At 42.6% G+C, this 14,320-nt stretch overlaps 1 protein-coding gene across 2 annotated transcripts in view; it reads right to left on the bottom strand.

Moving 5' to 3' along the window:
- LOC139229269 (fructose-1,6-bisphosphatase 1-like) overlaps nt 1–11,809 on the bottom strand; it is a 38,451-nt gene extending 26,642 nt beyond the window's left edge. Inside the window, exons 1-3 of one of the 2 annotated variants that reach the window (XM_070861045.1) lie at nt 11,679–11,809; nt 11,345–11,458; nt 11,048–11,244 (exon numbers count right to left, since the gene is read on the bottom strand). In XM_070861045.1, coding sequence (XP_070717146.1) covers nt 11,048–11,217 — 170 coding nt within the window. In that variant the 5' untranslated portion in view covers nt 11,218–11,244; nt 11,345–11,458; nt 11,679–11,809. The remainder of the gene's footprint in view (nt 1–11,047; nt 11,245–11,344; nt 11,459–11,678) is intronic. The other variant, XM_070860970.1, reaches the window with a different exon arrangement.
- Nucleotides 11,810–14,320: the final 2,511 nt, after the last annotated feature.

Raw genomic sequence — 14,320 nt, 5'->3', positions numbered from 1 at the left:
GCCATGTGGGGCCTTGTCAAAAGCCTTGCTAAAATCCATATAAACTACATCAAATGCGTTGCCCTCATTGAGTTCTTTGAGGCAACAAGGTGGGTCAGACGCAACCTTCCCTTAACAAATCCATGCTGACTGTCTTCGATTAATTTGCCTTTCTAAATGAAGGTTTATATTGTCCCTCAGAATTGATTCCAGTAATTTGCCCACCACCGAAGTTAAACTAACGGGCCTGTAATTGCTCCAGTTTATCCCTTCCTCCCTTTTTAAACAATGGTACAACTTTGGCAGTTCTCCAATCCTCTGGCACAACTCCCTTGCTTCTGTTAATAGTCTTGGATATATTTCATCCAGTCCTGGTGATTTATCTACTTTCAAGGATGCTAAACCCCTTAATATTTCCTCTCATGTTTATCCTGTCCAATATTTCACTTTTTCCTGAACTTCAAAATCAGCATCATCCCACTCTTGAAGACAGCCGCAAATTATTCATTGGGGGCTAAACTTTTACCTCCATTTTCAGCAAGTTTTCGGCGATTTTCTCAGTGGTACAGCTGTTTTTGTTAGAGAAACTACTCGGCGAAAGTTTTCCCCTTGTTTTTTTTCCCACTGGTACTGCCCAAATCTCAAAAAGGCCCGCCGGGACCAAACCACCGAGAAAATCGCCAGGGCGGAAGTTTGGCCTCAACGGAAGCCCATTCAGAGCCCCTGTGAAAGCTGCTTAAACAGGGCGGTAGGAGAGTGCTCTACAAAGAAAGGCAAGTTAAAGGTTCATTTTTTTTTTAAATTGTAAAATGGCGATTAGGTTTAAAAGTGTCTTGGGAATTTTTTTTTTTTTATAAACTTTTTTTTTTTTAAAAAGTGAAATTTTCTTTGTTTCCCCCCCTCCCAAGGCCCAACCACAGCCTCAGACTAAATTTTAAAAAATTATTAGGAACGGCCCGTTTTACTTCATTTCCCCTTTAACCACCGAGAATAATGATGCAATATCCATTTTCTCGCCAGGAGATTATTTTTAAATTCATGGAAATTTTCACCAGCGTTACTTACAAAACGTTAGCAGTTTTTCTGGGCGGGCAATTGGGTGTTGAGAGGCTCTCAGGAAAGACTAACCCAAAGTACCTTACCCACATCATCCGTCTCCACACGTAGGTCTGCAAGTTGGTCTCTAATCGGCCCTACAATTTCCTTAGTTATCCTCTTGCTCTTTATGTAATTGTAAAACATCTTTGGGTTTTCTTTGATTCTACTTGCCAGTATTTTTTCATGCCCTCTGTTTGCTTTTCTAATTTCCTTAATTTTACCCCTGCACTTTCTATACTCTTCTAGGCTTTTAGCAGTATTGACTTCACAATATTTGATATAGGCTTCCCTTTTTTGCATTATTTTATCCTGTATGCAACTGGTCCTCCAGGGGGGCTCTAAATTTGCCAGTTCTACCCTTTTTCTTTGTGGGAACATGTTTACCCTGAACTCGATGTACCCCTCTCTTGAATGCCTCCCACTGCTCTGGCACGGGATTACCTTCAGGTAACCGTTTCCAGTCCACATTTAAATGCAGTAGGCGAGCTGTGAGCAGCAAATGGGCACCCCGCTGCAGCTCGCTGGTTGAGGAGGGGATCCCGAAGCAGCCTCGAAGGCACCGCCAGTGGGTTGGAGGTTATTTTGTGGGCCCATGAGAAGCACTCCTGCTGCTCCTGGATCCAAAGCAATAAAAACTGAAAAATGTCATGGCCTTTTTTGAGCTGCCTCCAGCAGTCCCTGCAAGGACTGTTGGTTCGGCCACATGACCAGCTATGATTAGGTGGCACATACGCAGCACAAGCTCCATCCATTTGTACTGAAATTCCGTATTTCAGGTCCTACAACTTGTGTAGGATCCCAATTTTATATTTAAGGTACCCAATGCTTGTTTCAGGCAGTGCCCTGGATGACTTACAGTCACCCGGGTTACTATGGCGGCAGCACACTTCTGGTCCAGATTAGGTGTGACATGAAATTTGAAGGTCTAACATTCATTTTATGCACTGAACAGCTAAGTTGAATCTCTCCTCCATATAAGCAATTGTCACATGAAACACTGCTGCCTTGGGAGGTAACTTGTAGGCTCCTGTCACATAATATAGCATAAGAATTAACACTAACCACTCCCCAAATTGAAAGGGTCATAGCCAAAGATGGTACCAGATCTTCTTGTGGAGTTACGTTGGAAATAGGGGACACTCCAGCAGATAAGGGTAGAAACATTGGCCTGAGTGCGGCTGTCATCCGTCAAGTGACACAAGGCATTCAATATGTTTACTGAAATATAGGCAGGCATATTAAATCACAAGCATACGATAGCCAACATATATCCTGCCATTTGCCTCATAGCAACACTGGATCCTATGGTGGCTGAATGGGATTTAACATTTATATCCTCCAATGGAATGCAACCGAAAAAAAAATGAACTTTTAGACTACTACAGAGGCAGTTTACTAGTCTATGGTTCTGCAGCAGCAATTTTCCTTCGTCCTTCGAGGTGGGCATCTGGCTGGAAGCCCATTAAAAATAATTAAATAAGCCTGCCCCGTGGCAATCAGCAAGGCTCTGGGGCCCAGGCCGGGCAGAAATTCTACACTACCCAAGTTACATTAGTGTAGGGCCCAGATCGAAAATCAGCCCCAATTGTAGAAGTTTAAGGAATGATTGCAAGTTACAGTATGGTATCAGCATAACTAGATAATTAAAAGTAGACTATTAAACTGCAAATTGTGTAACACACAGCAACATAAACTATAACCATATACCAGAGGCTAACAGAAATGTGCAGATCATTATTGAGTCACTTAATAGAAATTAATCTGAAGAAGCTCATATAAAGAAACATATAAACCCAATAAATGTTTTAAATCTACTGACTTTCTGCTGCTAGCAGCAAAAATAAATTGTTCTTTCAACTCTGGCATATTTGGTAATTTAGAAGATAATCCTGTATGGCAGCGAAGAGAACATTCTTTAGACTTAACAGCCGTGAGTTGATTTTCTGGTTCCTGTTCTGGTTTGTTTTGTGTTGCATCACCCCCAGGAAATTAGACATTTGTCAGGTCTGTGTCAGTTTATTACACATTTCACAAGCAGCTTTCTTCCGCCACCATAGGGACTTTACGGTACTAGAAGAAAGTATTATACCAATAGGGAACATGACGCACTAATGACGCGTCCCGCTGTACATGATTTTATTTCAGACAAAACTGACATTTTGAAGAGGAGCCGGATTTTCAGCTTTCAGGTTTTTTTCGGTGAAAACGGCAGTGATACGTGAAATTTATTTTCGCTGCGCTACTGTTTTTAGGCTGAATTTTCGGTAAGGGGGGGGGACGTTGCATGAGGATCTGCGGTGCAAAAACGCCAGTATCGCCAAATTTAGTCCAGGGCCGGGAGCTCTGCGAGAAGCGCTTTGGGAGGAGCAAGTTTTTTTTTCTTTTACATTTACAAGACACTTATCTATCGAATCGTTGATTTAAAAAACCTACAAACTTTAACTTACTTTTTTGCACATTTTTATACTTGCCGCTGCTGGCAGGGCAGCACCGACAGGTTTGACCAGTCGGTATTCTGGGCGTTGCGTACGGGTCGGGAGTGCGCCAAAGGTCCGACTGCAACACAATCTGCGGTGTTGCACGTCGACGCACCTCTCGCCAGAGGTACGTCCCAGCGCCATCGCAAACAACGAACCAAGGATCCTGCCAGGCTTTGCGACCAGGTTTTTGCCGCGGAGGGTCAAATCACGGCAAAAACTCGGTCGCAAACTTCTCAAAAATCTGACCCTTGAATTTTTATCTATTACATAGAAACATAGAAAATAAGTGCAGGAGTAGGCCATTCAGCCCTTCGAGCCCGCACCGCCATTCAATAAGATCATGGCTGATCATTCCCTCAGTACCCCTTTCCTGCTTTCTCTCCATACCCCTTGATCCCCTTAGCCATCAGGGCCATATCTAACTCCCTCTTGAATATATCCAATGAACTGGCATCAACAACTCTCTGTGGCAGGGAATGCCACAGGTTAGCAACTCTCTGAAGGAAGAAGTTTCTCCTCATCTCAGTCCTAAATGGCTTATTGCAAGACTGTGTCCCCTGGTTCTGGACTTCCCCAACATTGGGAACATTCTTCCCGCATCTAACCTGTCCAGTCCCGTCAGAATCTTACACGTTTCTATGAGATCCCCTCATCCTTCTAAACTCGTGAATGAAGGCCCAGTTGATCCAGTCTCATCTCTCATGACAGTCCAGCCATCCCTGGAATTAGTCTGGTGAACCTTCGCTGCACTCCCTCAATAGCAAGAACGTCCTTCCTCAGATTAGGAGACCAAAAGTAAACACCATATTGTCTGCATCATTTGATGGAAGATGTTATGAACTTTGAATTGCCTCGTTTTTTGGGAGAAAAATTATTTGCGAATCAGTAACTGGACATAAATCGAAGACCGCCATCAAAAGAGTAAAGGGAAATGTTACAATGTAAATTTATATATTTATTCTTACACAAGGGGTTGTTACGACAAATGAATATCCTACCAGAAACAGTGACAAACAGAATCCATAATAGCTTTTACTAGAAGTGGATACATTTTTGAAAAATATTTTAAAAAGGGTAAGAATACAGAACCATAAGACCATTCAGCCATTGCTTCTGTGCTGTCTGAACAAGATATCCATGGATGGTGCGAACCAATCTCCTACTCTTGAGCTGAGAGCACAGGTAGACACTTGGGAGTATGACATTATAGCCATTACAGAGACATGGTTAAATGAGGGGCAGATTTGGCAGCTCAATATTCCTGGTTACAGGATATTTAGACAGGAGAGAGAGGGGGATTAAAAAAAAGAGACGGGGGGGGGGGGTCACGGCATTGATTAAAGAATGAGGAGGGATGTTGTGTTAGAGGGATCAGCAAAATGATGCCACATGGATCAAAATGAAAAATATAAAAAGGGGCGCTCACACTGTTGGGCGTGTATTATAGACCCCCAAACACTGGGAGGGAAATGGAAGAGCAAATATGTAGGCAAATTTCTGTGAAGTCCAACAACCATAGGGCAGTAATAGTGGGGGATTTTAACTATCCTAATATTGATGGGGCAAATTTAGTGTGAAGGATATAGAGGGTGCAGAATTCTTAAAACACATTCAAGAGAACTTTTTTTAAAGTCAGTATGCAACAAGCCCAACATGGGGGCGGTTCTGGATTAAGTTTTGGGGAATGAAACAGGGCAGGTGGAAGGGGTATGAGTGGGAGAACACTTGGGTGCCAGTGACCATAATTCAGTCAGATTCAAGGTAGTTATGGATAAGGACAAGGATAGACCAGGAATAAAAGCCCCAAATTGGGGAAAAGCTAACTTGGCTAAGTTGAGGAGTGATTTGGTCACAGTGGGCTGGAAACAGCTACTTGAAGGTAAATCAGTGTCGGAACAGTGAGAGGCATTCAAGGAGGAGATCCGGAGGGCTCAGGCCAAATATGGACCCTTAAAGAAAAAGGGTGGGAATAACAAATCTAGAGCTCCCTGGATGTCTAGGCACTTACAGGGGAGGATATTAAAAAAAAAAGGGAAGCTTATGTCATATAGCAACGGCTAAATACTGTAGAATCTCTGGAGGAATATAGAAAGTTCAGAGGTAAAATTAAAAAGGATATTAGGAATGCTAAGAGAGAGCATGGAAAATTCTTGGCAAGTAAAGTCAAGGAAAACCCAAATATGTTCTATAAATATATTAAAGAGCAAGAGGGTAACTAAAGGGTAGGGCCTATTAGAGACCACGAGGGTAATGTGTGTGTGGAGGTGGAAGATGTTGGTACGGTTCTTAATGAATACTTTGTGCCGGTTTTCACAAAGGAAAGGGGCAATGTAGATACTGCTATCGAGGAAGTGAGAGAAATTCTGGATGAAAGGAGGTATTAGCGGCTTTGAAAGTGGATAAGTCTCCAGGTTCGGATGAAATGCATCCCAGGCTGTTGAGCAAAGCAAGAGAGGAAATAGCAGAGGCCTTGACCATCATTTTCCAATCCTCTTTGGATTCATGCATGGTGCCAGAGGACTAGAGGACTGCTAATGTGGTACTCTCGCTTAAGAAGGGAGAAAGGGATAGGCCAAGTAATTACAGGCCGGTCAACCTAACCTCAGTGGTGGAAAAATTATTGGAAAAAATCCTGAAGGACAGAATAATCTATAGTTAGAAAGGCAAGGATTAATTAGGGACAGTCAGATTTGTTAAGGGAAGATCATGTTTGTCTAACCCGATTTAATTTTTCGAGGAGGTAACCAGGAGGGTCGATGAGGGCAGTATGATGTAGTGTCTATGGACTTCAGCAAAGCTTTTGATAAGGTCCCACATGGCAAACTGGTCACAAAAGTAAAAGCCCATGTGATCCAGGGCAAAGTGGCAAGTTGGATCCAAAATTGGCTTAGAGGTAGGAAGCAAAGGGCAATGGTTGATGGATGTTTTTGTGACTGGAAGGATGTTTCCAGTGGGGTTCCGCAGGGCTCAGTACTAGTTCCCTTGCTTTTCGTGGTATATATCAATGATCTGGATTTGAATATAGCAAATATGATTAAGAAGTTTGCAGATGACACTAAAATTGGCTGTGTGGTTGATAGTGAAGAGCAAAGTCATGGACAGTAGGAAGATATCAATTTACTGGTCAGGTGGGCAGAACAGTGGCAAATGGAATTTAATGCACTTGGGGAGGGCTAATAAGGAAAAGGTATATACATTAAAACAGTAGGTCACTTAGAAGTGCAGATGAACAAAGGGACCTTGGAGTGCTTGTCCACAGATTCCTGAAAGTAGCTGGCTAGGTGGATAAGGTGGTTAAGAAGGCATATAGAATGCTTGCCTTTACTGGCCAACGCATAGAATACAAGAGCAAGGAGGTTATGCTTAAATTGTATAATACACTGGTTAGGCCACAGCTGGAATACTGCGTGCAGTTCTGGTCGCTGTATTTATAGGAAGGACGTGATTGCACTGGAGAGAGTGCAGAGGAGATTTGCGAGGATGCTGCCTGGAATGGAGAATCTTGGCTATGAGGACAGATTGGATTTGTTCTCCTTGGAGCGGAGGAGGCCGAAAGGAGACCACCTTGAGGTGTATAAAATTGAGGGGCCTGGATATAGTGGATAGCAGAGGCCTATTTCCCTTGGTGGAGGGGTCAATTACGAGGGGGTATAGGTTTAAAGTGGTTGGTGGAAGGTTTTAGGGGGGATTTGAGGGAAACGTCTTCACGCAGAGGGTTATGGAGGTCTGGAACTCACTGCCTGGAAGGGTGGTAGAGGCAGAAACCCTCACCACATTTAAAAGGTGCTTGGATGGACACTTGAAGTGCCATTACCTGCAGGGTTACAGACCTAGAGCTGGTAAGTGGGATTAGACTGGATAACCTCTTGTTGGCTGGCGCAGATGGTACAATGGTAAGTACTTCAGGGCATCTAATACGGCCAGAGTGATCTCCTGTATAGGCTGGAGAGGACATTTCCCAGATTCTCCCCCCCCCCCCCCCCCAAATTTGCCTGGGTTTTTAAATCTTTTTTTTGCCTCTCCCTGGAGATCGCATGGCTCCGGGTGGGGTGGAGTGTAAAATGTTGCAATACATGTGGTATCACAGTTGTGGGGGGCAGACTGGTTGGGCCGGATGCTCTCTACCTGTCCGCCATTGTTCATAGGTTTACATGTAACCTTCAGGGCTGCTGATCGAGGGCCGTGTTGCTCTTTGTCGGCCGGCGCGGACACGATGGGCAGAAATGGCCTCCTTCTACACTGTAAATTTCTAAGTTTCCTCGAAACATTGGTGAAACCCTCTACTGTGGACTTCAGCCCTTCACCTAGGTTCTTAATTATTTTATAATCAATGCAACTATTGAATACACCAGTGGATAGATAATTTCATTCCATCAGCCAGTTTGCGTAAAGCCACGAATGTTTCCCAAGACAAATGTAACCCAAACGGTGCTACACGCCTTGCAGAAGTAGGAAAGATGAGGGAGAAAAGAAATAAAAGATACATGTACAATCCCTTCACTTTGTACTGTTAATTATAGCAAACAAATGAATATTTTATTCAGAAAATGAAATTCTTGCAAATGTCCAAAATTTGTAACCAAGAATTTTTGTTCAACTTACATAAAACAAAAAATGTTTTGTTCAAGTTTTACAAAAGCTGTAGTTTTCAGAGGCTTAATCTGTTGGGACTTTGAAACAAGCTAATAATTAAATACTGTGCAAATATTTTCTATCATTGCAACAGTTTAAAAGTCCTGCTGATAAGAGTTCAGTGTACTGAGTAAGTTCAGTGAAAAATACTCCAAAATAAAGAACATGCTGCAAAAACATGATCTAAATCAAGAACAATTGAGTGTTGCAACTTTGCAAATAATTAGGATGTCACTGCATCAGCATACATACTGCATGCTGGCACAGACCAGGTCTAATTAGTTATCCAAGACAGGGCAACACACATAACTAAACTGAAATACTGTACATAGCAGCAGCAGACATGGATAAATTAGTTGTAGGGACATCTCAGTAACCAGTACAAGGAGATTCACTACCGTATGGATCTCAAGCGACTCCATCCTTGCCTCAGCCCATCGGTTACTGAAACCATCATCCATGCCTTTGTTACCTCCAGTCTCAACTACCGCAATGCTCTCCATGCCAGCCTCCCACTTAACACCCACCCCTGTGCTGTCTAACCTACATTGGCTCCAGTCCATCTTGATTTTAAAATTATCAACCTTGTTCAAATCCCACTATAGCCTCGTCCCTCCCAATCTCTGTAACCTCCTCCAGCCTTACAACCCTCAGATCTCTGCGCTCCTCCAATTCTAACCTTTGAGACCTTGGCAAAGCAGTTCTGTAAGGCATTCTGATCCGTAAAAAAATCTGAACCTTTTCTCCAAGATGCCAGCAGCAAGCTCTTGATTGATCTTGGTAGCTGCATCTAGGCTCTGCCTCTGTCCATCACTCCAGCAAGGGTGTCATTTACCAGGGCTGAAGAGGATGGGCGTAATCATCCTTCTAGGCTCCCATCATTTTCAAAGCAGCTGGTATAGATGATTGCCTCAAGATGAAAGTATTGACTGCTGCCTGAGTTATGGGCATTAACCTGCATAATATGTTGTTAATAGTCACTGAACATGTTGAAGAAGTCCATTCTATTCATGTAGGCCATTGTATTGTGCATAGAAGCTCTGGCCATATGACCCCCTAATACCTCGGGAATCCGGCAAAGCGGTCATGCTGCTGTCAGTCAATACATGTACAAGCAGCTAATAAAAATACTGCAAATGTTTCCTGTGAAGGAACCAGAGGCATAAATATTGAGGCCATGGCCACCTTGACTGCTACTGGTAGTGCCTTTCTGGTGGTGGAGGTTTGACTTTAGATCTCCTTGAAGCAGATGACAACACTGTAACTACCTCCCTGCCTAACCCGAGCCTGCAGCTTCTGGATACACAATGGCAGATGCAGCCAGTGCACCTCTAGTGTCATCTGATATCCCTGGCATCCAATCGTTGTTCTTTTTCATAAAGGACAGGACCTCAGGGTGTCCCAAAGTACTTTACAGCCAATGAAGTACTTTTGAAGTCTAGTCATTGTTGTAATGCGTAGGACATAGAATCTAATGAGGACATAGAAATCCCTCAGCATGAAAGCAATAAAAAAAAAACATTTTAAGGATCCCTTTGATAGACAAAAACCTGACTGACCTTCAATCCACCATTTGGGGGATGGGGGAGGTTAGTGCATTGTATGTGCAGTGCAACCATTTAGAAAAAGCTTACCCATTAACACATGGTTTGCAATAGATTAGAATGTAAAATGAAGATCTTGCACGTAATGTGTGTGAAAGCACATCGTCAGTAGGCAACCAGGTCAGGGTGCAAAGCACAGGAGCAGCAGAAAGGGAATTAGATTTTTTTGGACATCATTCACACAATTCCCAATGGAATTTTATCTTTTGAGTGACCCAGTGAATGATAATAGAAAATAATCACGGTCAGAGTATTGTTCAGCAGTTGAAGAATTACATTTTTAAAAAAGGTTTAGTGGGGATAATTCTGTTTTGGAAGTTAAGATTCTGGTAAACATTCAAAAAAAGTTTCAATGAAACTTGATCATATTAAAAAAGGACCACACCTTTTTAAACTCATGATGGAGTTGTCAACATGAAGTAAATGCTACGATCAAGAGTGGCACTGGGATTGCAAGCTCACAAAGGGAGCAGTGTTTATTATATATATACACTAACAAAAAGTTAATATTTTTTTTAATTTAAAATTGAGTGACACTTGCCAGAGTTGAAATTACAAAATTTGCAGAGATCTTTAAACTAGTAAGAAGGCAATATTAAACAGAGGGCGGGTGGGTATTTATTGGAGATGACTAAATAATAGAACAATTAAGGGATCTTGTGTAACAAGCCAGTGTCAGCATGAAACAGCAATTCTTGTTTTGCAAGCTGCGCTCTCCGATTGGAAGATCCGCAAAGCACGCCTCCCTACTGTTAAACAGTCAAGGGACTGAATCCAACACCGAAACAAATCAGTTTTTTTTTTAAATCACTTGCATTGAAGCAAAATTATTAAAATGGAGTATGAAAGTGTTTGCGCCTAGTACAACAAAACTATACCATACAGTATTGAACTACAAGCAATCATGGGTCCACATTTGGCGTTTGGAGATTGGATGCAATTCATTCAATATTCAAACTACGTTTTAGGAAACTCTAAAAATGTCATTACTGATTTAATTCCTAAAGGGGGTAGCTACTCCAAAGCTATGCATATCCTTACCTGAAGCTAGGATAAAATTAATCTGCAATCGATAAAAACTGAAGGTACATTCAGAACATATTCTAATTTGTCCAAAAAACAAAGTGAAAACACGCTACAAGTTTTGCAAAACTGTGCAACACTCCAAGTACAATGAACGTTGCTTAACGCAACCAGAGCAATAACTTGAGCAGAAACATTACACGTGGCAGCCCTTAGACAGAGAATACCTACAGGTTGGCGATCCCAGCCTTCCTGACGGCCGAGGAGATGGCCTTGACGGCAGTGCAGAGCGCGCTCAGCAGCTGATTTAACTCGCCAGTGCCTTTCGCCTTTCTGCCCTCCTCCAGCACGAAGCGGGTCACCGTGACAAGATTAGTATCGAAAGGAGCTTGGTCTGCCATGCTGCTTCTCGGGCTAGTCCCTCAAACCTGCAAAAAGGAAGATGCACAATAAGGGAGGGAGGTAAACACCGAGCTAGTGAATGAAGCAATTTAAAAAGCCACAGGAAAAACTTGAGAAGGGAGGCACCTTTCCAGGCCAGCACTTTGAACCAATCCCACGAAGAACCAGCTCAGGAAAGAGGAGGGGCAGCTTCACAGAGCAGTCAAATTAAACTCCGGGGAAACAGAACACTTGTTCTGGCTAACGTCCATGTAGAAATGACAATAAACAAGTAGAATTACAACTGATATATTCACGTTGATTTTTGAAAAATACTTTTGTATCTTTAAAACACACCTATCCATCATCGAATGGATGATTGCAAGGATGTATTATGAATACATAGTTACTATTGTACTGTATCCTTTTGTGACAAGGAATAAATACTATCTGTGTGATTACATTTAAATTATAAAAATACCGAATGTGATGGAGCCTGGAACTGTCGTCCGTTTATTTTTAACCTCAGGGAGTGGCCTGACACGAGCCCAGTCCAACTGGGAGATGATCTTCTCAGGCGGTGAGACCTGCTGCACGTACCGTCCTTCAGAAATGAACTGCAATTCCCACTTATTTTCATTCCCTCCTTCCAAGAGCAAGGTGACGTTTAAAGGCCTCGCCTTGAAATGAAATGCAAAACTTTTTTTTATGGAATCTGAGAAGTGTAGAGCGGTAAATTTGTATGGCAGTTATATTTTACATGTTATGATGCATTTTGCTTGAGGAGAGATATTCCTGAATCATACAAAATGTGTTAAAGGTGTGTTATTTTTTCCAACTGATTTTGTACAAACTTGTAGGATTTACTATTTTGAGCACTGATTTATTTGAGATCACATGCATTAGTGCACAGGTGCAACTAATGAGCCAATCACAGTGAAGGTTGTCAATAACCATAACCCTAAACTCGAACACGAAACCTTAATGCTAAACCTTAACCACCCTATTAACTTTGCCATTGCTGCTGTGCAGTTTGTAAGCCTTTGGTATAGGTGCAATCTCCTGGGAGATATGGGTGACATGTTTACTCCCTTCCCAAAATGGGTTATTTTCTCCTTTTCTTGTTCCAAATCACTGAATTCCCCAATTTGTTATACTTGCGTACATCTCTGGGCTCTGATGCTTTTCATTTTGATTTGCTTAGCTAAAAGTGTGGGAAAACCCAATGTGTCCTGATGACTCTGCATATGCTTTGACCTGTGGTGGCAATCCTACCTTCTGCAATTAACAAATTGCAGGCTTATTAAAGTTATTGTTTCACAAGTGCTTTTTCCTGTCTATTTGATATGACATCACCACATCCAAGATAGTCACTGAATTCTGGGGTAGGCCAGAATGTTTTGTAAATTATGAGGAAGAAATCAGATCACAAGTATTGGCAGGAAAAGAAAGACTTACATTTCTATAGCATCTTTCATGACCTTAGGACATCCAAAAGTGCTTTAGAATCAACGGAGTACTTTTGAAGTGTAGTCTGTGGTCACTGTTGTAATGTAGGAAACATGGCAGCCAATTTGCACACAGCAAGATCTTACAAAGCTTTGTTGACATTATTTATCTTAAGCACCCGCATTTTCCCACGCTCTGGTTTAGGTAGTCGCTCTCCTGAAATGACACTGTAACGCAGGTGTCCTAAGGCGAGCTCAGGGAGGACAGAAACCTCCCGTGGTGCAGAAGGGCAATGTGATAATGACCAGATAATCTTTTTTGGTTCTGTTGGTTTGAGGGATAAATATTGCCCAAGATACTGGCGATAACTCCCATGCTTTTCTTTGAAATAGTGCATTGGAATCTTTTACATCCTTCTGAGAGGGAAGATAGGGCCTCCGATTAACGTCCCATCCAAAACACACCACCTCTTACAGTGCAGTACTCCCTCAGTACTGCACTTTACTGGAGTGCCAGCTTTCATTATGTGCTCAAGCCACTGGAATGGGGCTTGGATCCACAACCTTCTGACTCGGAGGCAAAAGTGCTACCACTGAGCCACGGCTGACACATTGGCCCCGATATTTTTGGGGAGGGTGTGGGGAAGCGTAATAGTGCAGGGTATGCGGAGGTCCTCATTATAATTATTTCTTTGATTTCCCAGAGGTAGGAGGACGCAACCAGAGACCCATGAGGACAGTCCCGAGCAATAATGATGGCGGGGCAGGAAGCAGATCGGGGCTAGGGGGTGATCCAGGTAGGGATTAGAGAGAGGCTGCGATTGACAGAAAACAGGCCGCTTGCTTCCTTGAGGGGCATGGTGGGATAAGTCCTGCTCCTCCTGGCCCACAAGGAGTACAGTAAAAAGTAGTTACCTTCTTGAGCCAGCAGCTACCACCTCTATTTTGGTGCCGTGTTTTACGAAATCTGGGAAATCTGTTAAATTTAGATCAGGCTCTCAGTTGCACTCTTGGAGCCTGATTTTAAATATGTTAATGAGTGTCCCGCCTCAGCAAGATGAGATACTTGCACGCCTTGCATAAAAGAGCAACTGGTGTATATGCGGTAGATTGGGGACACATTTTCTATTTTTTAGGTTCCCACCCCTCCCAACCTTCCACCCATTGTAGGGGTTTAATATCAAGGCCATAAAGTGTTGTTGTAGAGAGTAGAAATATATATATAGACTTAGGCATTAGGCACCTGCTGGATATTTAAAACTCACATAAGCTTAAATGGACACACACATAAAATGGCTGCCCAGGCATTATGGGAAATCAGGTAGTCAAACTGTGAACTGTTGAACGTTCACTGACCGAGCAATAACCCTGTGAGGCCCACTGTAGGGATGCCTGGGAAGACAGAGATAAGAAGGAAACCATCTCCTGTGAACAAGGCCATAAACCAATTAATTCCCCAGGAAGAAAGATAAGAGGGAAACCATTTGCTGTAAACAAGGCTATATACCAATTATTTCTCCCAGATGAAAGAACTAGGGAGAGAACCTATAAAGCCATCGATCAGCCCAAGCTGACAATAACCGAACATATGGTTCCCTGGATACTAGGAGAATTCTATTGGGTTAAAAGAACCTATATGTAATCTATAATCGTTGTGATTGGCTTGTGTCCAGCC

This window comes from Pristiophorus japonicus, chromosome 1, assembly GCF_044704955.1.
Source record: "Pristiophorus japonicus isolate sPriJap1 chromosome 1, sPriJap1.hap1, whole genome shotgun sequence".
Classification (NCBI taxonomy): domain Eukaryota; kingdom Metazoa; phylum Chordata; class Chondrichthyes; family Pristiophoridae; genus Pristiophorus; species Pristiophorus japonicus.
This window is presented reverse-complemented; position numbering and strand designations above follow the sequence as displayed.